This window comes from Mytilus californianus, unplaced genomic scaffold (genome assembly GCF_021869535.1).
Source record: "Mytilus californianus isolate M0D057914Y unplaced genomic scaffold, xbMytCali1.0.p SCAF_4, whole genome shotgun sequence".
In the NCBI taxonomy this organism is placed as follows: Eukaryota; Metazoa; Mollusca; class Bivalvia; order Mytilida; family Mytilidae; genus Mytilus; species Mytilus californianus.
This window is the reverse complement of record NW_026262690.1, coordinates 73,869,580-73,895,786: the sequence shown is the minus strand read 5'-3', so window position 1 is coordinate 73,895,786 and position 26,207 is coordinate 73,869,580. Positions and strand designations below refer to the sequence as shown.

The following is a 26,207-nucleotide window of genomic DNA, read 5'->3' as shown; positions in this document are numbered from 1 at the left end:
TGCTATATTCTAAATACTATTGTTGGAAGTATCGAAAGGAAGCTCCCTTTCGATTTTAAAATTTGTTGGTAAGTAGTTTTAACCGTAAGATTTAGGTAAAATGTTTACATGTTGTACAATTACTTCAGTATGCTTGTTGTTGGATGTATAGATACGCTGCAACGTCCGTTCTGTGTTTTCGTTTAATGTTTCTGCTTTGTGTAGATCTGATAAGTTAAGCCCTTTTCAACTGATTTTAATAGTTTGTTCTTATGTTGTACTATTACAACACTGTCCCAGGTTAGGGGTAGGGTTTAGCACCAGCAAACAAGTTTAACCCCACCACATTCTGTATGTGCCTGTCCCAAGTCAGGAACCTGTTGTTCAGTGGTTGTCGTTGGTTCATGTCGTTCATTTGTTTTTCGCAAATTGTTTTGTTATAAATTAGGCCGTAATTTTTCTCAATTGAATTGTTTCATATTTTTCATGTCGGGGCCTTTTATAGCCGACTATACGGTATGTTTTTTCTCATTGTTGAAGGTCATACGGTTGCCTATATCCGCTTCATTTGAACTTTGGTAGATAGTTGTCTCGGTAGTATTCATACCACATTTTTATATGGGATAAATTAACTGGAAGTTTTATATAATTGTTGAAATTGGTGAACGAAAGATATCGTGGAATTAGTGAGTAATGGGGCGTTTTACAGTCATATTTGATGCAATATTCAGGACCCCTTATGCAAGCTATTTTACTGACTTCTGGTTTGATGCCTTCTAAAAATTCCATTATATTCTTGCAACAATTTCCATATTCACTAAAAGGGCGTTTTATGCGGTCTAGGCGCAGCTGCATATTTCCTTGAGTTCTTGCACTTTTCATGGAATGATTATGAAGTTACTATACTCAAAAGAATATTATCCTTTGTCATGCAAACATCTTTATACCTTTCCTTTCAGATATAAGCTCATCGCTAGCACAAAGTTCGACAACGCAATCTTACTGTAAGTACCTGATTTTATAAAAGAAAAAATATATAATAGAAAATAGTATTTTTAACAAAGGATGCTTGTGGGTAAAAGTTTGAAAAGCAAATGCCTTGAAATTATAGGTTGGTGTCATCGTCTCGTTTCTTTCCTTTATAAGGACAGTTACATTGTAAACGTTGTATGTTGTCAAATAATATGTCATATTTATTACTGATATCTTTGCTAGATAGACGATTCTTATATAAAAGCAATTTAACTAATGGTTCTCGATGGTAAAGCTGAAGTTATCTTATCGAAAGTTTTACAAACGCCATTATGATTTGGATGAAGTTACAAAATATCTGTCACAACTACCACAATAGCCATAACCTGTCCTCTTTTCCTAGATTGTGACACCACTGAAAGCGATTAATCCTCGGTTGATCAACATGTGTGTTCAATTCTCAATCATTCTCTGTGATAAGGAAATAAAAACTTAGAATTTATTCAGTCAAAACCTGGTATTAAAATTAAATTGCTGTTCAAAATAAATCTAAAACAACAATAAAATTGAGAATAGAAACGGTAAATGTGTCATAGAGACACAATCCGACCAAAGAGCAGAAAATAGCCCAAGGCCACCAATTGGTCTTCAACACAGCGAGAAAATCCCGCACCCAGAGATGGGCTTGAGCTGGCCTCTAAACACAAATGTGTACTAGTTCAGTATTTTTTGTGTAGTATGGGCCAAATGTAACCGAGTTTTCACTTATCAGAATTTTGAAATGCGTCTTATTATATAACCCCTCCAAGGTACCTGTGTTTTGTTGAACGGTATTTGTCAGTTCGTTAATTTTTCTCTGTAAGTGTGTTGAGTGATTTTTTTTTTTTTTTTTTTGTCCTTTGGTAATTTCGTCCCTTTTTTAAAGTATATTTATTCACTACAATCTTTGGACATGGATAATGAAAGGCTCCGAACTTTCATAATTAGGATTTAAGTCGGGAAAAGCAGCACAGTCACCTCATGATGTCTTAATTGGTACGCTTTTATTAATCTGCTTTCCATATTATCCAAAAATGGATATGTCTTCGTTTTCTCAAGGGATGAGGGGTTGACATTTTCCAATTATAAATGAATTTTAGACTTAAAGGGTCATTTTGATCATTACATCATTTGAAAAGTCGGAATAATATATGTCATGTTTAGTCTTTCAGTAAAATTTTAAATGTATCCACTACGGTAAATTCAGTCCTCTTTTGCCAATGTACTTGCGGTCAATTCTGTACTGTTCAGTACTCTGTTTAGACAATTCTGGGTGATGCTGATGTGCACAGGTAAATAACAACTACTGAACTGTATGAACATAGACTGGACAGATCCCAATTGTCCGCAAGGAAATTGTTTGAACAGTGCTGGACGTACTGCAGTGAAAAGGTCTTAAAATTGACTGAAAGACTGTAAATGACTTAATAATTAATTTTTAGTCTTTTAAGAGCTGTTCAGATCAAAATGACCGTTTCAGAATACAATTCGTGTTCCAGAATGTCTGAATCTGTCACGAAAGAAAGAAAAAAATATTACGTTAACCTGTCATTTTCATTTCTACTAATATATATGTTTGTTCAAAGTAAATATTTTTAATGGACACTAATCTTTTCTGAAGTATTTTTTTTTTTTTTTTTTTTTTTGGTTATCTTTTGGACTGTGGTAAAAAAAATAATATATTTTTTTTATTTGCATTAAGGTTCGCCTACTGGTAATACGATTTTACAACTAAGTCCTGACCAAATTGCTAATCTTGGAATGTACAGAAGTTGGTTTCTTCATAGTTGCGAAGCCGACATTGGCTATCCACCAGGCAATTTAAGCATTGAAATTATGAAGTCAGGAGAATTAGAATTCAGAAAATTAGATGTAACAATTGAACGATCAGAGGACAACAAGACATCATGCGAATTTCATAGAAAAATAGAATTTGGGATACTATTTACATCTGATATGGAGAAGGCTATCATCAGATGCAAAGTAATGAATAAATTCTTCCCAGACTCTTCGGCTTTTTATTCAAATAATGAAACAATTTTACTTATACCAGGTAAGATTTCTTTTGTATATAATACAAGCAATTTTAACTTTACTTTTTGGTTTACAGATTTGTAGAAATTTGAAAAAAATAAAGTAAAATCACAAAAATACCGAACTCCAAGGAAAATTCATAACGGAAATTCCCTTATTAAACGGCAAAATCAAAAGCTCAAACACACCAAACGAATGGAAAACAACTGTCATTTTCCTGACTTGGTATAGGCATATTTTCATATAGAAAATGGTGTATTAAGCCTTGTTTTATATCTAGCTAAACCTCTTACTTGTGTAACAGTCGCAGAGAATTCCATTGACAACAATGTGTGAGAATAACAAACAGACATAATAGGTAAAAGTGTCATAAACTTGAGAACAACAGCCAATAATGTGTTATAATCTTAATCACTATAAAAACAAACAACCTGTCAACAACTTCGTACCCTTAAAGAAACCACATACGTGTAAATGACTCAGCATCCAAACGAGCTCTCAAACATTTCTAGGTTTACGATACGGGCAGATGAATTGAAAATGTTTTTGTTTTTAAAAGACTAATCTAAATTGATAGCATATAAATAACGGAACTTAAAAAGCAGAAAAAAATGAAGCGTCAGTGTCCTTGTTTTTAATATATCAGCAATTGAAAATTTGACGGGAAATGATTATCTCTAGATTTTTCATACTTTTAACATTGGCACTTATCTCCTTTTAAAAACTATGAAGAAATAACAACGATTTTATAAGATTTTAAAAAATTACTTTTTAAACAATATGTAAAATTACAAAATGAAAGATAGGAGTTAGTTGGCATAATTTTTTATCGGTACTACATGGATAAACTAGAGGATTCCAAATATCTGACAAAAAGCAAAAAACAAGAGTAGCGAACATTTTTAAAGGAAAATAGTCTCATTGGGAAGTAATCTTCATCTACGTATTGTCATGTACTTACATGTATTTCTCTGTGTGTATTAGCGCTGTATTCTCTTGATTGCATGTTTAATGTGGTTATTGATAGGAGTTTGATTTGGAGGTCCTAATTATCATTCGTATTTCAAGTTTCGTCAACTGCAAATTTCTTAGAATTCTATAACAGTTTCAATGAAATAAAATTTTAACGGTGGGAGCAATCTAAACTATTACCGACAATCTACATCATACATACAATTTGAGGTGAATTTAATTGAAGCAAAAGGCAAAATCTAGAGAACAAAAACATTATCAGAAAGATTTTCATAGAACTTAACAGATTTTTACCATTTTTCGATAACTAAAACATTGTGAATTATCAAGATGAAAGCAATATTTTGCACTCTTGTGTATTTAACCAGTGTTGTTGTAAGTAATTGTTAGAGCAATATATTTATAAATAATTTAATGAAAATGGTGTTATATCCCGCAATAACAGAAATGCCAAAAAGTGGTCAATACTATATTTAAAATGTACATTTTTTTTGTGTTGTCCACTACATTGGTATTTTTATTTCCAAATACTTCCTTGGAATATAATATTATGTTTCGTTGTTTCTGTATCGGTCATAGGATAGATTCGTAGTAAACTGTATTTTACCAGATCTTGAAGGATCCAAGGTCAATACAGATAGTCAAAAATCTATACCAGTGTTAATACAGAAACTACCAACTATTTAAACCTTTTTGAAATAATTCTCAGTCTTTCGGTTAAATAATATTGTAAAAAAAATTAAAACTATCTAAGTACTCGAAATTATACATCAACCAACTTTTATGAAGATGCAGTCTTGTCAGTTAATGACGTTTCTGCTAAGTGTACTTGATTTATTTTATCTAACAAATGAAAAGTATCAGCGAAGAATAAATCAGACTTTTAACCGTTCTTATTTACAAAGTTATCGTTCTTGCACCGTTTAGTTTAAGTGGACGAAAATGAAACAGTGAAGTTAGAATGCTGAGGGTTTATTTTCTAATTCGAATTATCCTTCTTTGATTAAGAAAAACAAATCGTTACGTAATGTTTTAAGTAGCTAGTTATATTTTTAGGAATTCGCTATTTAATAGTATAATATAATAGTGTTTTTATGCATGTTTAGGACAATAAATTTCTTTCAGGTGATGCGTGTAAGGATAACACTGTATCACAAAGCTACCGTGTACATCCTACCAACTGTCATTATTATATTGAGTGCCAGAATAAAGTACCTTATGGTCGGGCCTGTCAGTACAACTATTGTTTTGGTATATATACAGTAGAAACGTGCAGTCCTTGCAATGATGTTACATGTCCAGCAACAAGTAAGAAAGTGTCTGCTTAAAAGAATATATAAGTGTTAAAGAATACAGAAGCATCACATCTTGCTAGACCCCGTTCAGTTGGTTTCTTACGTTACTTTAATGCGCATATTTATTTTGCAGATTGTTTTTAAGATACACTTACATGTAAGTATTTCATGGGAATAAAATACAAAACTACCCTTACGTTTGAAATGATTAACAAATTCTTAAAAACAGAATTCCGAAAAATATCGAACCATCACAGGGAAATGAAAATAGACAGAAGGTATAATACACGAACGAGTTTTTTATAAGGTAACTAAATAGCCGAATAAATAACATATAGTTTGAAAACTTTGTAGCTATACAATCATATGTTTAAGACAGATGCAAAATCAGGTATCCAACTACACAAAGTGAAATCTTGAATATTTCCGTAATGCTTTTTAATTTATTGGTTGAAACCCAATTGAATTATTGTTCAGCGTCTTTACTGTTTTATATCTGTTGTCTTATAGAAAGAAAAATAAGGTATTTGACTTAATAATATTCCTCGCAGGAATATATATTTGTTTCTATGATTAATATAAATCCACGTATGGTAAAAGATTTTTAACGTGTAATGCATACTACACTAATATACCAAACATATAAATGCATCTGAAATCTTAGGCAGAGAAAGACCAAGTAATCGAATGTACCAATAACACTAAATACAATATGAAGTAACTGAATTACATCGAATGTTAATATCATACTTGTGTTCGCTAATAAAAATCTATAAAACAGTGTTTTTTCTCAAATGTTTCGTTATTATACATCATTAGAAATAGGATTATGCATAATTTTCATCTTCCCGTTTTCTACTTTTTTAGATGACTCCTGTGCGAATGTGATAATCCTTCAAAAGGTAATATGCCAATAAAGAATTGTAGCTTCTTTGGCAGTTAAAAAACCAGGTGTCCAAATTACACATTTTAAAACGGGTATACAGAGTAAAAGTCAGTAACTCCCATCAAATTAAAGTATTTGATCATAGTACAAAATTCCAAAAACATAAAGCAATTAAACCCAAGACGAAATGAACAATTATCAATTTATGTTCAATTTTTCGGGTAATAAAATTATTGTTGTTTTCAAGTAAACAAGTCTCATTTTCCGCCCAATTTCTGTTGTCTATGATAAACTTTATTTAATCAATGTCACAAGTTAGTTTTTATATATACAATAGCTGTTAAAATGCAAAACATAGTTCTCACAATACAGGTTTTTTTATCTTTTAGTTACGTTCGTCACTAAAATGGATTTGTTTTCATTCATCATTATCATTCTATTTTAATTATAAAAATCCACATTAGTTTTATCCATTAAATAGATGTTATTTATTTTTTTTTTATAGTTTTATTCACATTGAAACGTAACCGTTAAGTAAGGAATATGAAAATACGAAGATGTGGAATGAATTTCCAATGAGACGACTCTCCACCAGAGTCAAACTGACATAGAAGTTAACAAATACACTGTTCCGTTCATAGTATTTCACATTCTGAGAAAAACTATTATATTCCTTTTACATCAGAAAACAGTTAATATAACAGTACACGCTGATCAAATAGTTGGTCTAACTTCTCCAAGAACTTCAAATCTCCATACTTGTACTGGTAATGTTGGCAATCCACCAGAGAACATAGAGGTTGAAATACGGTTGACAGGAGACGATAATTATCAAACAATATTCCCTAGTTATACAACTAAAACAGACACAACAGTAAATTGTGGAATTACAAGAGTCCTTAAGTTTTGGATTGGTTTTACTACGGCAATGTACAATGCAACAATTAGATGTAAAGTGACCAACGACCTTAATCCGGATGATTCGCCGGCATATTCTAATCCTGAAACGCTTTACCTGGTTTCCGGTAAGAATAAATTAATATTTAATAGGTTGTGTTTTGCAACAAAATAAAACCAAACAAGCAAACAATGCTACTTGGATAAACGTAAGGGCTTTCGAGACTTTCAGATGATCAACAGCCTTACCGGCACTATACAATTGCTTTAGATATTTTAAAGTGAGTATAAGAAAAAAGTTTCATACATTAAAACATCATAATTTTTTACAGAGTCTATCACCCATCTTGTATTTTGATGGGTCTAAAACGCTTCTGGTGGTTAATTTTTTACATTTTGTTTTAACCTTGTTTGTTAGAATACTACGATATACAAACAACATGACAACTTGAAGTCAAGTTACACAAACACCACGTGAAAGAAATATTAAGAATGGGAGGTTGTTGGGGGTGAAATGAAATAACAAGACAAGTGGATTTATTTGTGAGTATATATTGGTTCGAGTTTGAATATACTTAAATTCCGAGGAAATGCATACATTCCTTATATTATATATTAACCTGTATCTACATTAACAAAAACCAATTTAAACACTTATACTGAGGTGAACGAAGTCTCAATATTTTTTTTCTTATAAACGTTCCCTGAATCTTTTACTGGAAATACTTTCAAAATGTAAAAATCATACAGAATGTCTGTCTACTTTTCAATTTATATTAAACATCTGATGATCTTTTGATCATGTTAATATTTTATAACTATAATTTCAGGAGACTTTTGTTACCAGAACTATAACGGAACCATAGGTAACAGATATCATCACCGTTCAACCTGTCACAGATTTGTGACTTGTGTAGGGAAAGTACCATACGTCAATGCATGCCCAAGCAGTCTTTGCTTCAGTTTAGAAAAAGATTATTGTGATAATTGCCCTATAGTAGAAACATGTCCCTAATGAAACCGATGACCTGAAACTTAATTGATTTTTCATTGCTGTGTTTAAGGGAACAAGTTTCAAAATACGCCTTGTTTATTGTATATCACCTTCTAAAACTTGTACTAGTAGATTAAATAAAGTATACATATGTTTACTTAATCAGCATAATATGAACCATACTAACTTTTGTAGTTTTGGTTTATGGAGATTTAATAAAGATAATTTAAGATATGTATAAATTATAGTTTGCTGACACAAATTAAATTCGGTTTAGAAGTATTTTTAATTTATTAATAATATAAAGCTAAACTTTTGTCTATAGATTTGAAATTGGTAGTTTTGAAATTGGTTTACAATTTTGTGTAAAACAATGTGCATGAATTGTACAAAATTACAAGTAATATTTGATAATGTACACATCTGTTTTATGCTTTTTTATCACATTCCAAGGTATTCAATTTAAAATCAAAAGGACTTGATCAAGGTGATATATTACAAGTATTCGTGCTTACGATAAAAAAATATTAAATCCATTGATCTCGGTGAGTAGTCTATGACATAAAGTTGAAATTTATAGCTTCAATACTGTAAACCGAACGATTGATGTGGTAATAAAATATAGTTTCCCTCTAGACCTCTCTCGTCAAGTAGTATAACAACTTGTAAAATGGGTACCTTAATTCTGATGCTTCTTTTGAGGGTGAGTACCATCCGATCTACGCGTGAAAGAAAACTTCCAATTCGACCTTCCTTGCATAACCTTTATCTAGTATTAATTGTAAATTTGATGTTCTGGTACTGAATAGTCATGAAAAACTTGCCATTGGACGTTGATTGTGTGGAATGTATAAATATGTAGCTACATCTGGACGCAATTAGACGTTTTATGTGACTTTTATCAAGGCATCATTCAAGCCACTATCCCACAAACCTTCATCTTCTAGTTGCAGACTAACTTTCATCTTAGTCCACCTATGTTGCAAAATCAACAACTGCACTACTTGTTAATTTTGTCTTGTCCTTGAAATCAATGAAATATTGACCATTCGACGTTTAGCGAGCAAAATGCAATATATTGTAAAACTTGCAATTTTATGTCTCAAAAAATCGCTTCGAAATATTTTCGTACGGTAACTATAAACAAACTCATGATATATACAAGGATAAAAATATTAAACGCCAAACGCGCGTTTCTTCTACAAAAGACTCATCAGTGACGCTCGAATCTAAAAAGTTGAAAAGGTCAAATTAAGTATGAAGTTGAAGATTCTTAAGGGAACCAATATTCCGAACGGTTTTACTTCGTTTGTGGTGTCCTGGTATACTGTCGTAAATTCATGGGAGATGTCCGTTGTTATTCTGTTGTTTACATGTTGTAATGTACTATTATATTATTTATTTGTGTATTTTTCTGAGTGTTCTTGCGTTTTTTTGTACTGTATTCCTGTCACGTAATGTTGTCATGTTAGCGGTATCTTTAACATTGCCATATAAGCGGGAGGTTTGGCTAGCCATAAAACCAGGTTCAACCCACCATTTGTTCTTAAAATATCCTGTATCAAGTCAGAAATATAGCAATTGTCTTCAAATAGTCCGTTTCTATGTATGTTGGCGTTTGTTTTTGTTGCAGTTCAGTGTTTCTGTTGTTCCGTTGTTTTCCTCTGATAGTTGATGTGTTTCCCTCGGTTTTAGTTTGTAACACGGATTTCTTTTCGCTTAATAGATTTATGACTATTGAACAGCTGTATACGACTGTTGCCTTTTTTTTACCAAATAAAGCAAACTTTGAAACACTATGGTCTATATATTGAAACGTCTGTTGACTGTCTGAGAAATTTAAGAGTTTATAATTATATATCACAGGGTTTGTACTTACATGAGCAACATAACGGGTGCCACATGTAGAACAGAATATACTTACCCTTCCGGAGCACCTGAGCTCACCCCCGTGTTTTTGTGGGGTTTGTTGCTCAGTTGTTAGTTTTAAATGTTGTTTTGTGTTAACTGATTTTTTTTCTTTTGGTCTTTTTACATATTTTGCATTGACATTTTCATCTCGTTTTCGACTTATCAGTTTTAATATTCCTTTGGATCCCTCGCATCATCGAGACAATTTATCACCAAACCAATAGCCCTATACTAAGTACTCCTTTACGAAAAGATAGAAAAAAATTCTGGATAAGGGAATTAGGTACTGCAATGGCATATGGTTGCAATGATAAGATCAAAGGAGTAGGAAATTTGTCAAGTCCAGCCCGCAGTGATGTAAATGTAATGAGCTTATTTAATACTACTTTAAGACACCAGCGAGGTCATGGGCAAAAACATTACCATCGGCCTAATGTAAAAAAAGTCTTCAAAATCTAAATCGCCCTCCGGGAGCTTTGATGATCTTTCACATCTTCATCATCCACTAGGGTGACATTAAATTATAACTATTCTTTTTCCAATGGATGTTCGACGAAAGAATTGTCCCTTAAATTGACAAAAATTCTGTCCGCAGTGAAAGAGGGTCTTCAGAAATACTGTTTAACTGTTTACTCGATTAGTGGTATTAACCATATTTGGATTCTAAAAAGCTCTAGGGAAATGAATAATTTAAAATCTCGATCTTTCTCTGAAATGAGTTATTTCTAAACTTTTGATTTTTCAACCCTGTATACCATCACTCCCCATGTGAAATTGAAACATCCGTCTAAAAGAAATAATCCACAATGCTTTTCAACATAAAAATAGTAGCATACGCTATAAATTTATTACTTTGGGATACCATACGGCATATTTTGTTAAGAGAGAACAAAAGGGTAAAACATACTACACAGAGGAACAAGTGATCAGTATGCTGGAGTTTCTTTTTGACAACATATTTGTTGAATTTGGAGGTAGAATTTTTCAACAAATTGTCGGCATTCCTATGGGAACGAACTGTGCACCTCTACTTGCCGATCTCTTCTTATTTTCATATGATCATATGAATCGGAGTTCCTTCAGACACCTGTCAAAAACAAGACGATCAAAGAAGCCAGATCATTTAATTTCACATTTAGATATATTGATGATATTCTTTCCATTAACAATCCAAACTTTTCTGATTGGGTTCCATTAATATATCCTCCAGAACTAGAAATTAAAGAAACAACAGACACGGCTATCTCATTTTTAGACTTATACCTCGAATTTGATATAAGCGGTCATTTCAGTACCAAAATCTATGACAAACGAGACGATTTTAATTTTGAAATTATCAATTTCCCCCATCTTTGTAGCAATATACCAATTTCACCTGCATATGGGATATACATTTTCCAACCCATTAGGTATCCAAGAGCTTACAGCTGCTACTCAGACGTTGTAAAACGTCACCAGTGTCTGAGCAGAAAGTTGATGAACCAGGGTTATGTCAAAGAAAGTCTCGCCCTTTTTCTAAAAAAGTTCATTGGAAGATACCAAGACCTTGTTAATAAATATTCCTTATGACAAATAATACACGATGGTCTTGAAGTATAGATTCTAGGTATTGACGTTGTTTATCATCTTAATTACGTGTTATAGTGTTCTTTTATTTGTATTAGTAAATTGTTACTTTTACTGTTTAGTCTATTTTTGGTAATATCCATTTGACGTGGCTCAGTATTTATACATCCCGTCATTGTGTTTTTGTGCTATGGTAAATTTTTGTATTCTTGTCTTTCGTTTTCGTTTTTGCTTATGTGCTTTGTTTATATGCCCTTTTGTTTTTCTTTGTTGACATATTTGTTTGTTTTTATAGTGATTAAGTTTATAACACAATGTTGACTCCTGTACCCCTATTTTTGACATTTTTACCTATTATAAAATTAAGAATGGAAATGGGGAATATGTCAAAGAGACAACAACCCGATCAGAGAGCAGACAACATGTCTGTTTATTTGATTTTTCTATTGAAAAAAAAATAAAAATAATAATAATAATGAAAATTATATATAAATATACTAAATAAATAAATGATTTGGAAAATACGTTGAAGGTATAAAAAGTCATGAGAATTCTGAATGCAAAATACGTTGAAGGTATAAAAAGTCATGAGAATTCCGAATGCAATTAGGTAAATTTCCGTTAATATATACTTAATAAATAAATGATTTGGAAAATACGTTGAAGGTATAAAAAGTCATGAGAATTCTGAATGCAAAATACGTTGAAGGTATAAAAAGTCATGAGAATTCCGAATGCAAATAGGTAAATTTCCGTTAATATGTTAACATGTTGAACTTCAACCCCGGGTTCAACCGGGGTTAATAAACCAATTGACAAATAGAGAGATCCTTGCGCTCAAATGTAATTCTTATAGTAAAGTATACTGGCAACTTCTTTTACAGAAATATATACACATTGTATCATTAATATATTGTCATTCTTCTGCATATTCACTTTTGTTTACGCTGAACTTAAGTTAAATTTGATTCTATACAAATTTTATTACTTCAAGCAATAGGAGTAAGAATATTTTTTCGCGCCAAAATAACCTGCATCCTCGCCTGCATCAGTATTATATCGTAATCTTTCTGACATTTCATTTTATAAATAGCGTTTGACAATATAGAGCAATTTTGGTAAGTATTACTTATTAATGTTAAGGTTCGCCAGAGGTGGTTCTCTAGACCTTCTTGACGGTCAGTTTAATCCCGATGACAGAAATGTTAACCCAGTCGATTTGTGTCATGACTGAAAATCTTATTTATTTGATGAACTAATTTCTTCATTAACTGTACATGCAATATTTTTGTATTATTTGACAACCAATCACATTCACTTTGCATATTTGCATGATAAATGGGTTATCTATGTGTGAATTGTGTAGTGTACAGTATTGTAAGGGCGATGCAAAATTGTGACGTCAGTGCGCGATCACGTGACATTATTATTTGTAAACAAACGGGCTCCCCATGTAACACGTGTGGGAATTATCCATTCAAAGTGCAATCAATCTTAATTATATTTCACTATTTTATGATATTTTTGTTTCTGTTTGTAGGTTTGCAGATCAGTAGTCAAAGTAAAATAGACATATAGTGTTATTGTTCCTGTTATGAGTTGTGATTTTTTTTATATAGAATTAGAAGGTAAGTATACATTACTCTCATTAGTCATTATTTAACTTAAGTCTGAAAAACTCTGAGAAGGTGACCCAACTTTCCCTGTAATTTTTCCTCAATTTTTGAAACGCGCATAATTTAAAGAGCATTTGCTTCCCTTGAACACTATTTGACCCCCTCTACTCCCCATTTCCCTCCAAATTTGCTCTAAAGTCATACTCATAGTCGAGGGGCCTGATGGGTTATTTTCGTTCTTCGTGATCGGCGCATTTTCGCTATCGTGATCCGTTTTTCTACAGATTTTTTTTTTTATATTTTCGTGATCTCTGATCAAGGAAATTTATGTTCTATGAATCGTGATTGACAAAAAAATCAACTCGTGAATCGTGATGAGACCCCCCCCCCCCCGCGATAGGCCCCTCACCCCACGATAGGCCCCTCATAGTCCAATGGCTGTTTTGTGATTTTGACATTTTAACTACTATTTTCATATTGAACACATTCAACCATTCAGCTTCCATGTATTTGCATCTTATATGAACGAGGTGTTAGGTCATGTTTTCCTATACACCTGCCATTATTGGACATCACCCAGGTTCCTGTAAAATTTTGATGTCACAATACAAAATATCTGATGCCTCAATTGAAAAATGATTGTTGCATGACATCAATAGTTCAAGCACAGGCCCACCAGCCCAGGCTTGTAAAAATGCTAGCGGGCCTGTAAAAATCATCTCTACAGGCCAAAAGAATCAACTAAAATTTTCATAAAATTCAGCTTCGGGCCTGTAGATTCAAAAGTTTATTGTGAACACTGCAAGCAGGACAGATTATCAGTTCAGCTTTCATGTATTTGCATCTTATATGAACAAGGTGTTGGTTTTATAACATTAAGCATTTCAGCATCGCCGGAAAACGAACCTTTGAGGTAAATATCTTCTCATTTAAATTATTTTGACATTGGAAACTTGACAAAAATATAGAATCTTATGATATTTCCATCAACCTAGATATACAGTATATCGCACATCCTTTTCTTTTTAAATCAGTCGGAAAGAAACTGTCAGTTTCATTTATTTTCTACCACTCATCCCTTATTTCCGTCTATATTTTTCTAGAAGTTTTATCTACACCAAATTAGGACATGGTAACTGGTTCAACATCCGGGTTGTTTGGTTATAGAAACCCAACTTCTTGGTTCTATCCGGGTTCTTTTCTAATATTCCTGTTGAACTTTTATTCTTGGTGTAAACAGAAAGTCCAGTAACATAGCTGTGATGTCAGAGCTTGGTAGATTTCCTATTTATTTAATTATAATTTTATCAATGTTAAAATATTGTCATAGACTGGTTTGAAAGAAGGATTATTGTTTGATGCATTCATATGTTGTAAACAATTACATATTTCTAATGTAAATACATGGTACTCTAGTATACATTATATTCAGAGAGAGATTGATTTACCAAATTTTGACCAATCAATTGGTTCTTTATGTCAGTATGTTAAAAATAAACTATGTGAAATTTATTTAACATTTTGGAATAGGCTGAAGTATCAAACAATTAACTCTGAAAAAGGGAAGCTTGGTACTTATTTTTCTATAAAAAATTGTTTTAAAAAAGAAAAATATTTAGAACTACAGGATTTTAAAAAAAGACAGTCAATTTGTAAATTAAGAATAAGTGCTCACTCTTTAAAAATTGAGACAGACAGATATTCAAAAAAATATATAGAAAGATCTTAGCGTCTTTGTTCAAATTGCTCACTTGGTAAAGTTGAAGATGAGCTTCATTTTTTGTTAGAATGTCCTCTTTATGATACTCAAAGGGAAGGCTTTTTTTAATACATATCTGACAATTGTTATAATAATTTTAAAAATTTAAATAAATCTTCTAAATTTTTATGGCTCTTGACTCAAGAAAATGTAACTCTTCTGGAAAAACTGGGCTGTTATATTTGTGACTGTTTTGAATTAAGGAGATCAGGTATGCATATTGACACTAAGTCAAGTAAATGATTTGAGAATGAATGCATATAATGTAATTTTATTCTTTTATTCACAATAGAAGATGGAGGGATATACACTTTAATTCTTTTTATAACTTTTTCAAATCAACTTAAGGTTAATTTGAATCTTAAATTTAACAGCAATACACCAAACTACATAACAACCTGGGATTCAGTAAGATCAATATTATATTACTAAGATAGTTGTATAGTTTGATGAAAATCCAAGTTGATTTGAAAAAGTTATTAAAAGAATTAAAGTGTACTATCTGAATATAGTCCTAACTGCAAATTCTAGCTTTTTTACCTAGATTGATTTAATTCTTAAATTTGACAGCAATACACCAAACTACATAACGACCCGTGATTCAGTAAGATCAATATATTACCAAGGTAGCTGTATAGTTTGATGAAAATCCTAGTTGATTTGAAAAAGTTATGAAAAAAATTAAAGTGTACTGTCTGAATTTTGTCCGAACTGCAAATCCTAGCTTTTTTTACCTAGATTAATTTAAATCTTAAATTTGACAGCAATACATCAAACTACATAATGACCTGGGATTCAGTAAGATCAATATATTACTAAGATAGCTTCATAGTTTGATGAAAATCCAAGTTGATTTGAAAAAGTTATAAAAAAAATTAAAGATGCCTATCTGAATTTAATCTTTTTTTTTTTTACCTATTAATTAAATCCTTTCATTTCACAGCAATAAATCAAACTACCAAATAGACTGGTATTTTGTAAGTTCTCTATATATTTAGCTAGATGAGCTGATTTACACCAGTGAAGACTAAATTTGAAGGTCCAGACTAGTCGAGACAGGTCGAGACTGGTTGAGACAGGTCGAGACTGGTTGAGACAGGTCGAGACTGGACGAGCCTTGGTCGAGACAATTTCAGACTACACCAAGATCATCAAGTACTGAATCAGACTAATTAAGTAAAGTCGAGACCTTAAGTCGAGTACAATTAAGTACAGTTAAGTACTGTCGAGACAATGTCGAGACTAGTCGAGTAAAATGTGTGCTCGACTTTACTGGTCGAGCACAAAAACTGGTCTTTTCAGACTCGGAGCAGTTTGTAGTGATATGTCATTGAAGTTAACAACTATAGGGTACCGCATACGGTCTTCAACAATGAGCAAAACCCTTACTGCATTGTCATGTATGAATATTAAAGGGCAAATGTCACTATGAATACTATGTAAATTATGTTTAAGAAAGGAGCACATATAGATTTATCGACTGAAAATAAAATTTACTCTAATACATATATTTTTGTACTTGAAGAAATTAATTTGCTACATGTTTTTATGGGTCAAGCTAGTCCTATATATATATGCCTTTGTGTCATCTTTTCATTAGGGCCCCGCCGAATGGCAAACGCCCTATAGTGATCAGTCTGTACGTCCGTCCGTCTGTCTGTCCATCCTTAACAAATTGTGTCCGCTCTATATCTAGAGAACCGTTATGATTTCAAAGTTTATACTTGACATGTATATTAACCAACACCAGAGGGTGTGTCATAATGTATGTACAACTTTCTAGGTCAAAGGTCAAGGTCAAAAACTTTGGTTTTAGTTGACAACCCCATGTCCTATGGTAAAGATCGTGTCCGCTCTATATCTTAAGAACCGTTATGATTTCAAAGTTTATACTTAACATGTATATTAACCAACATCAGAGGGTGTGTCATAATGTATGTACAACTTCCTAGGTCAAAGGTCAAGGTCAAAAACTTTGGTTTAAGTTGACAACCCCATGTCCTGTGGTAAAGATCGTGTCCGCTCTATATCTTGAGAACCGTTATGATTTCAAAGTTTATACTTGACACGTATATAAACCAACACCAGAGGGTGTGTCATAATTTATGTACAACTTCCTAGGTCAAAGGTCAACGTCATAAACTTCGGTTTCAGTTGACAACCCCATGTCCAATGATAAAGATACAAATTTTTTACTACACATTACTCACAGCGGGGCCCACAGAGATGGCTCCCATCTCAATGATATCTAGTTATTTAGTGTTTTTAAAGGGGCATTAGCTGTCAAATTCATGTTCACCGATATGACTCAAATTCTCATATTTGATTTATAACATACTAAAACTTATATCCCAATTTAAAAAAAGTCTTAAATAAACAATTTCCAATAATTGAACTGGATAGTATGTATCAGAATTTCATGTGTATTTCAGTCTAGACGCCTCTAATTAACCATCTAGGTGACCTCCAAGACTGCTGACGGTCATGTAACCTGATATAAACAGATACAAAGAGAGAGCAAACATGTGCAATTGGATTTTTCTTGGTCTGTTTGATTTCATATTGTAGGTCAAAAAAATATGTTAATCATCGTTTTTTCCTGTATAAGAATGAGTTTTTGTTGATCGAATCGGTCAACCAAATGGTTTAGCTTTGTTTCACTTTTTGAGTTTCAATGTTGACTTTCTTTTCCTTTTATTAGCTGAACATGCATTGTTTATGCCTAATCAATCTCTAGCTAAGGGTTATGTTGAAGGTCACATACAAATGGATTTAATGAGGTCGAATTATTCACTTGCAAATGAATAATTAATCAGCGATGTTTCTTCGCTTATTTTGACAAAATTGAACCAAACTGGCTGCTAAAAGCGAAATATCATTTCACTATTTCACTTTCATTATAATGATTGAACAAAATGGAAAAGTGTTTTTTCCATATCTCGTAGCTCATGCCTCTTTAAAGCTGATATTTTCATTTCTTGCTTTTTTTTTTATTTTGAAACTGAAATGACAGCTTGATTATAAAAGTTGAAAATAGCAAATAGCAAAATGAATGAAAAAGAAAATACGAAAAACTAAAGAAAATGTAAATATCGCCACACAATGTTTGTGTTTTAGGACTGGGGTCAAGCAAAAAATGGAACATAAATTAAGATGTAAAATGAATCTACCCACAGGATTGCAATTTCATGAAATATCTCTAAATAGGGTATATTTCTCCAAAACGAATGACATTGATGAAATTGCACCCTTTTTATACGTTCGTTTACGGGACGTATTATAGTATACCGTTGTCCATCCGTCGTCAACATGTCCGACAATAACTCGAAAACGCTTTAACCAATTTGCATGAAACTTTGATGAATTGTTTATATCTGTTAACGTGAGCTCCCTTTTGTTTTTTATAAATTTTAAATATTAACTTTCCAAGTTATGGGATTTTATATATTCATTAAAAAGGGTGATTTTCCAGTTTTCGGAAAAAACTCAAAAACACTTTCACCAATTTGTAGAAAAAACTTTATTGAATTGTTTATATCTATTGATGTAAGCTCCATTTTTTGGATTATTATAAATTTTAGATTTTTCGTTTCCGAGTTATGGGATTTTATTCATAAAAAAGGGGTGATTTTCCAGTTTTCAGACAATATCTTTAAAGTGCTTATAGGAGTTTTCATGAAACTTTGGTAACTGGTTTATATCTATTAAGATAACCTCCCTTTATTTTTTCATAAATTTCTGATATGACATTGAGAACTTTATTCTTTTAAAAAGCGAAGGGCGTATCAGGCGCTCATGGCGCAGCTGTTTATTTGATAGTGTATAGATCTGAGTGTTGTTCCATAATTATAATTCGATTTAATTAGTGGTTCAGATGTTTTTTTTTTAAAGATTTATCTGTGACTAAGCAGAAACACCAGGCTTGGTATGGAAAACTTTGGTAAAGTGAAGTTTAAATGGAGGTTTTCTTCAAACAATCATGCATTTACTTGAAGGTGGAAAAAGATGGGAGGGTGTAAGTAGTTTTTTTTGCAACCACGAGTAGTCATTTGGAACATTGGGAGGAAAGCAATATATTTTTAACACTATATTTTACATGAATATCTACTTTAAAAGTATTGTGATGTTACAACGAAAACTTATTGTTGACAATCTTTCATATATTTGCAAGATTTTATATGAAGAATATAGAATCATTGATTGCTTGAGGCCAGTTTATATTTTACTGTGAATGTAAAACTAAGGAGATGTGGTATAATTGCCTTAGAGACAAATATGAGCCCAAATTGTCGTGGATAAAAGACATTAGCAAAGGAAACTCATTTTAAGCAATTTCTTTAAACATTTATATTGGTCAGTATATTTATCTGTATTAAAAACTATACTGTTTTCATTTCTCGTTTCAGTGTTTTTTAAGCAGTGGCTGTACCTTTCCGGTTACTATTCATGTGTTGTGTATTATGTATCGTAACACTTTATAGTTACTGGACAGGTTGAATTTAGGCGACAAAACATCCAAACAGCACCAGATCATTATGATCATTTGCGATTCCAGCTGATTTCAGATAAGTAATAAATGATAAAAGAAAGTTAGAAAGCTCTAGTGCATGTAACCGATTTTATTAGATGATTGATAAATATTGAATACAGAAAAAAGCTTAACAATGATCGTAATACAGAAAATGTAAGTTTTGTGATTGAAATGAAAGTAGATCATGACATGATGTGCCTACGCATGGGAAGTTGCATACAGCAAGTCCAGTGATATTGGCAATATCCAGTACGTATAATTAAAATTAAAATTTAAAATATTTTGCATTGTAATCAAAGTGGTACATCCATGACATGTATTTTTGTATGTAGGCAACTGGGGAAAACAGATCTCCTTGTGAAATGAAAACAGATCATGACATGATGTGCATATAGCAAGTCCAGTGATATTGACGATATCCAGTACGTACAGATGAAAGAGGCCAATACTGATAATTAAAATAAAAATTTAAAAGATTTTGCATTGTTATTAAACCAGTACTGTATTATTGTATGCAGGCAACTAGGGAAGACAGATCTCCTTATGATATCTTATATATTTAATGCCAATATATAGTTTAATTAAAAATGGGGGTTTGTCATAGACACAAAATTATAACGCAGGCTTACAGACTTCATATGAAGCACCTTAATAAAGTGCAGTCACCAATCTGAATAGTAGAGTGTATGTCTATGATATCATTTCAGCAGGCTATGAGGTTAAGCTCACTTTCAGTAACCCCAAACACTCTTTAATACAATATAATATTGTATATTACTGTTTCGTTTTATTTGTATTTTTGTAATTCATCACAATAAAAGTCACCAGTTTTAGATTTATGCGCTTTTCCTATATATTTTTTATATACCGTAAATAATAAACAAACACCAAGATGTGAATTTTTTTTAAAAGATAAAAGACTTTTCAATTGAGCGATTAAACTTAAGTCACCTGGTCATATATATAAAGAAACATATAATGCAAAGATGTCAGCCTTTAAACATAACGGCCACCGGCTTTCACAGAAACAGATGCCAGCATCCAAAGGAAATGACTGTCAGCATTCAATTTATAATGTTTTGAGACATCTTTTACTTACAACTGGGATTCTAGCATCCCTGAGATTAAGGATGAACATCCAATTTTTTTCATGGGATGGCAGCATCCAAAAAGAAAGTTGAGTCTGCATGCATATACATGTATAAATTGGGATGCCAGCATCCAAACAAAAGGTATATCAAAGTCTATATATATATTAGATGCCAGCATCCAAATGATGGTGTGTTCAATATGGTTCTTTATAAAGCCATATCAGCATCCTGCAAAGATGAAGATGCTATTTCCATATTTTAATGCCCCCGCCAAAGCGGAGGGGGCATTTAATTTTACCCTTGTCCGTCTGTACCTACCTACGTCCGTACATCCCAAATTTGGTTTCCGTTCTCTAACTTAAGTTTGCCTCAACCAAACTTATATACAATGCTTATTACCACAAAAAACAGATCAAGTTTGAATTTTGGTGGCGTCACTTTAACCTTTCTAGAGTTATGCCCCTTTATAAATGGAAAAATTGCAAAATTTTTCATTTCCGTTTTCTGACTTAAGTTTGCCTCAACCAAGTGTTATGAAACTTATACACAATGCTTATCACCACAATACACAGATCAAGTTTGAATTATGGTGGCGTCACTTTTACTGTTCTAGAGTTATGCCCCTTTACAATAGCAATTTTTAATTTTTTTCAAAAAATATCAACGATGCCATTGTTCAAGTAATTTTTAAAATTGGAGTTATCTTCCTTTGTCCATGATTATAGTTGAATCAACTACAATCAATGCTTTATACAATGCAATGTTTGATTTTGCCTTCCACTGATAAAACACAGATCAAGTTGAATTTGAGTAGTGTCACTTTAACCATTATTGAGTGATGCCCCTTTATAAATCGAAAAATTGCAAAATTTTTAGTTTCCGTTCTGTAACTTAAGTTTGCCTCAACCAAACATGAAACCTATACACAATACTTATTACCACAAAAATAAGATCAAGTACAAATTTGGGTAGTGTCACTTTTATTGTTCTTGAGTTATGTCCCTTTATAATGTTGTATGCAAGCAGGGGCATCATCTGTGTCCATGGGGACACATTCTCTATTTATTTTGTATAATCCGCCAACAAATTTCTAAAATATCCTTGATACAAAAATAATAGTTGTTAATTGTATAAAACAACCTCTCAACTACAAAAGGCAATTAAAGAATTATATAGGTATCCGATATTTTTTAAAACCAATAAAATTTGTTCAGCAGAATCTGCTACCCATAGAGATGAAATGAATCCGTATGCTTGAAGTAAGATTAGCATATGTTGATACTATATTATCATAAATGAAATTGAATATTATGTCCAGAACAATGCAAGACATAGAGGTGTATACGAATGAAAGTTATGATAGATCCGAATTTTATTCAGAATGCACCAATAAGAAACCGTAGTTTTTCTTCAATTTATTTACCTAAAACTATTATATCAGCTGCAAAACTATTATTATATGTACGCCTACATTGCATTACACACATGGAAATTAACAATGTATATTTATATAAACGATCAAACTTGTAAATAAATAAATAAATAAATATATAAAATAAATTCATATTCATTTTCTTCCTGGCATGCTACAGAACTTATTCTGAACATACTGATATTCCAATGCAATACATTTTAAAAGGTTTATATTGTATATGGTCGTAATGAAGTTGTAAAATGAAAAATATCTTTGAAATAATATTCCACCTTTTAGTGATTTTTCGTATAATTTTTATTTACCTTGCGATGAACATGATGAAAGTAAAATGATGTAAATTTTAACCGAGTAAATATTTATAACTTTTGACACACACTCTGAATTTTTTCTCGAAAGAGAAAAACCCATTTAATTAATAACCAGTTTAGTTAAATATAATTAGTACATCATTGGGATAAACCATAAAGTCCTTTTATATATATATATATAATTTGAATAATTACGAATTTGAATTAAAAAGGCAACATTAAAAACCATAACATGATTAACGAACAATTCATGTACTGTGGATTCATTATTATTCGTTGGATACCAATTTTCGTGGCTTTCGTGGGTACAGGTGAACAACGAAATTAAATGTTCAACGAATAACAAATTTTCTATAGGCTTATATGCAGACTTCGGCAAAACCACGAAATTAAATATCAATGAACATGCAAGTTTTCCGCAATCCACGAAAATTGGTATCCACGAAAATTAATGAATCCACAGTATACATACAGGAAGTTAAACCGAGCCATAAAATTTAAAAGAACAATTTAATGGTAGCCTATCAAATTTCCACATTGTCAGTCTGAATAATGTGCATGTGTAAAGACAGCATCGGCAGGAGGGCAGGCAATATAGACCCCAATCGTATGAAATAAAGATCATAAACGTTTTGGCTGGCAATACTGACCCAAAACAAGATACGGTTGTAATTATATGAAATAGAGATAATAAACGTTTTGACAGGCAATACTGACCCAAAAACAAGCATAGCATTTTATTACTAAAGATTATATACTAGTAAACGTTTTGGCAGGCAATGCTGACCCAAAACAAGACATTTGTAATTATATGAAATAAAGATCATAAAACGTTTTGGCAGCCAATGCTGACCCAAAACAGAAGCATAGCATTTTATTACTAAAAATCATATAAACCGTTTTGGCAGGCAATGCTGACTTAAAACAAAATAGTTGTAGTTGTATGAAATAAAGAGCATAAACGATTTGGCAGGCAATACTGACCCAAAACAGAAGCATAGCATTTTTTTACTAAAGATCATATACTAGTAAACGTTTTGTCAGGCAATGCTGACCCAAAACAAGACAGTTGTAATTATATGAAATAAAGATCATTAAACGTTTTGGCAGGCAATGCTGACCCAAAACAAGACAGTTGTAACTGAATGAAATAAAGATCATAAAACGTTTTGGCAAGCAATGCTGACCCAAAACAAGGTAGTTGAAAATGTATGAAATAAAGACCATAAACGTTTTGTCAGGCAATACTGACCCGAAAATGCTGAAGCATAAAGTTCTGTTACTAACTTAATTCTTTTTATGCTGTAAAATTCCATTAACGCATTTGACTTTAATCCTTGAATCACGGATAGGACAATTCCATCCATGAACTGCAGCAGAAGTCTTTGTTTTTTCCTTCTTCTAAAACTAAGTGCTGTATAGTTACGAGAGTCCAAGACAATTAACGAGATAGCCAACTTTAAAGAGATGGTGGAATAATAGCAATTGGTGCTTTAGACTTTCATTGGAACTAGGGTCTAGTTGTGTATCCAAATGCTGATCGAAGTCGTATTTTGTAAATTTGTATTTATAAAACAGTCAAAGTAGGCTTTGGTAAGTCAATGATTCTTGTTGATATGACTCGCACGTCTTGATCAAAATTCTAATCTCGAAATTAGGTATGTGTCATTAAATAATGTCAGTGAAACAGCAACCCATCAACATTCGTATGTTTGTATTATTGGAACTATGGCATACCGCTGATATATGAAAGTATATGTAAGTTGTTGATATCACGCTTTATTGCACATTTCCTTCAATGGGAAAAAGTTCTTTCGTAGATCAATACCAGACTCAGCGCTCTTTTTCCATAGTTAAAGCATGAAATAAACAAAATTAGAATGTAAAAGAATGGAAAAACTTGATCTTACTCTAGGACCACAAACATAACGCATGTTAAGGAATAGTTTGCGATGATTTAATTATCATAGTTTCTTCTTCTTCAATAATCAACCTTTAAACAGACATGATTTTTATATAGTATGTATTAAATGAAAAGTATAAACTTTAAAATATTATCAGTATGTCTTGTCCATTGTTATTTTTAATAATAAATCTAGTATAAAGTAAAAGCAAACGACCTTACAATGCATAAGTATTGGCATAAAAATTATCAATTACGTTCATCGCAACCCAAACTATATCATGTACATGAATTATACTAGTAAACATAATTATAATAAAATAATACATTAAAAATATGTATTATGAACTGACAAACATGTGAATCTAGCTACATGTCTCAAAATAATCGCAATTTTGTTTGTAGCAAAAGGATTGATTACAAAAATAATTTATTCCAAACCAATCACCATGACGAAATAATAATTAAAAGTAGCATGAGTTTCATGACGAAGCATAAAACAATACAGAGATCATTGACCAAGCTACTACGACCTCTGCAAAAAAATAGCATGAGTTTCATGACGAAGCATAAAACAATACCCACTACATACTAACATATTTACAAAAGCAAATACACAGAGGTCATAGACCAAGCTACTACGACCTCTGCAAAAGTAGCATGAGTTTCATGACGAAGCATAAAACAATACCTACTACATAATAACATATTTGCAAAAGTAAATACACAGAGGTCATAGACCAAGCTACTAGACCTCTGCAAAAACAAAACACTGAGGGCATAAGTACAAGCAACCTCGCCCTCTGCAAAAATTAAAATATCGTCCACATTACCCAAACAGGCAAAGACAGGTAAATTGGTTCGTAATAAATAAGCATTGGGTTTCAATATAGGTAAGAGACATATCCTTTTTATACCGTTAACATTAAGCGAACAAGGTACACCTTCATAAATTAAAATACTTACAATTATAGCGATTAGGCTAACTTGCAAAATTATAAGCTCCAAACAAACCACAGTGACGAGATTTACGAAAGTAGCACGAGTTTCGTGACATGGCATAAAACAATGAACACTAAATAAAACATAATTGCAAAAGGAAATACACAGATGTCATAAGTACAAGCAACCAAGCTCTCTGCACCAATTGAAATATCGTCCTCCTTACCCAAACAAGTAAGGCAAATGGGTTTGTAGCCCAATAAATAATAGCATAGCCTTAAAACTTAAATTGTCTTGCTCTTTCATATGAGAGTGTTTAAATGTATGGAATCGTGAATAACATCGTATATAAGTGTGTTACTTTGCATTCTATCATGTAAGGTATTAGTATCGTTATGCAAAAAATTTTGTATTTGTAGTTAAATTTAAATGAACCATGTCTCCTACAGATACACAAGGCGGATATACTTTCTGCAAACATTAGGATGCTATTTAGGATTCAGTAACTTGTAAAATTACAACATCGGGTTAATCATCAGCTATCATTTTTATAAGTATGGTAAATAATTACATTTTGATCGCAAACGCACAGTGTCGCCACCAACACCAAAATTAATTTGACCCACTATCCCTTTGACAAAGAAATTAATTTGACCAACTAACTGCTACATGTTTTGCATAAATCAAAATCGTGAGATCTATCCGAATGGAAGAATGGTAAAAAATTAACTGTACGTTTGTTCAGAATGTAAGCATAAAATAGCTAAAAAATAAAAGTATAGTTCGATTTTACCTCAAATTGCTAAAAGGAAATCACTCCAGTCCAAAATTATCCATAAAATTAAAATTTTTAACAAATTGTTTGATAAGAATCACAAGTTAACACATCAAATGCTGATGATAAAAGGAAGTGACCACAATGCACTTACACGTGAACTCGTGCTGACCCCGCAAGATCATTGACCAATAAGAAAGATGTAATCCAATCATGCACTGGTCATAAGTGAAATTTCTCTGCACGTGAAAACATGTTATCTAATTTCAACAATTTATCGTTTGGTTAAATAGGACACTCTG

At 32.0% G+C, this 26,207-nt stretch overlaps 1 protein-coding gene across 8 annotated transcripts in view; it reads left to right on the top strand.

Annotated features, from left to right (window-relative positions):
- Positions 1-26,207, top strand: part of LOC127738486 (uncharacterized) — a 119,710-nt gene that overhangs the window by 9,208 nt on the left and 84,295 nt on the right. For 4 of the 8 annotated variants that reach the window (XM_052249768.1, XM_052249761.1, XM_052249762.1 and 1 more), the window contains exons 5-7: positions 939-983; positions 2,693-3,043; positions 5,122-5,304. In XM_052249768.1, the coding sequence (XP_052105728.1) occupies positions 939-983; positions 2,693-3,043; positions 5,122-5,304 (579 nt within the window). Of the gene's footprint in view, positions 1-938; positions 984-2,692; positions 3,044-5,121; positions 5,305-6,158; positions 6,194-6,862; positions 7,203-7,904; positions 8,487-26,207 lie in introns of those variants that run through there. The other 4 variants (XM_052249763.1, XM_052249765.1, XM_052249764.1 and 1 more) reach the window with 4 other exon arrangements.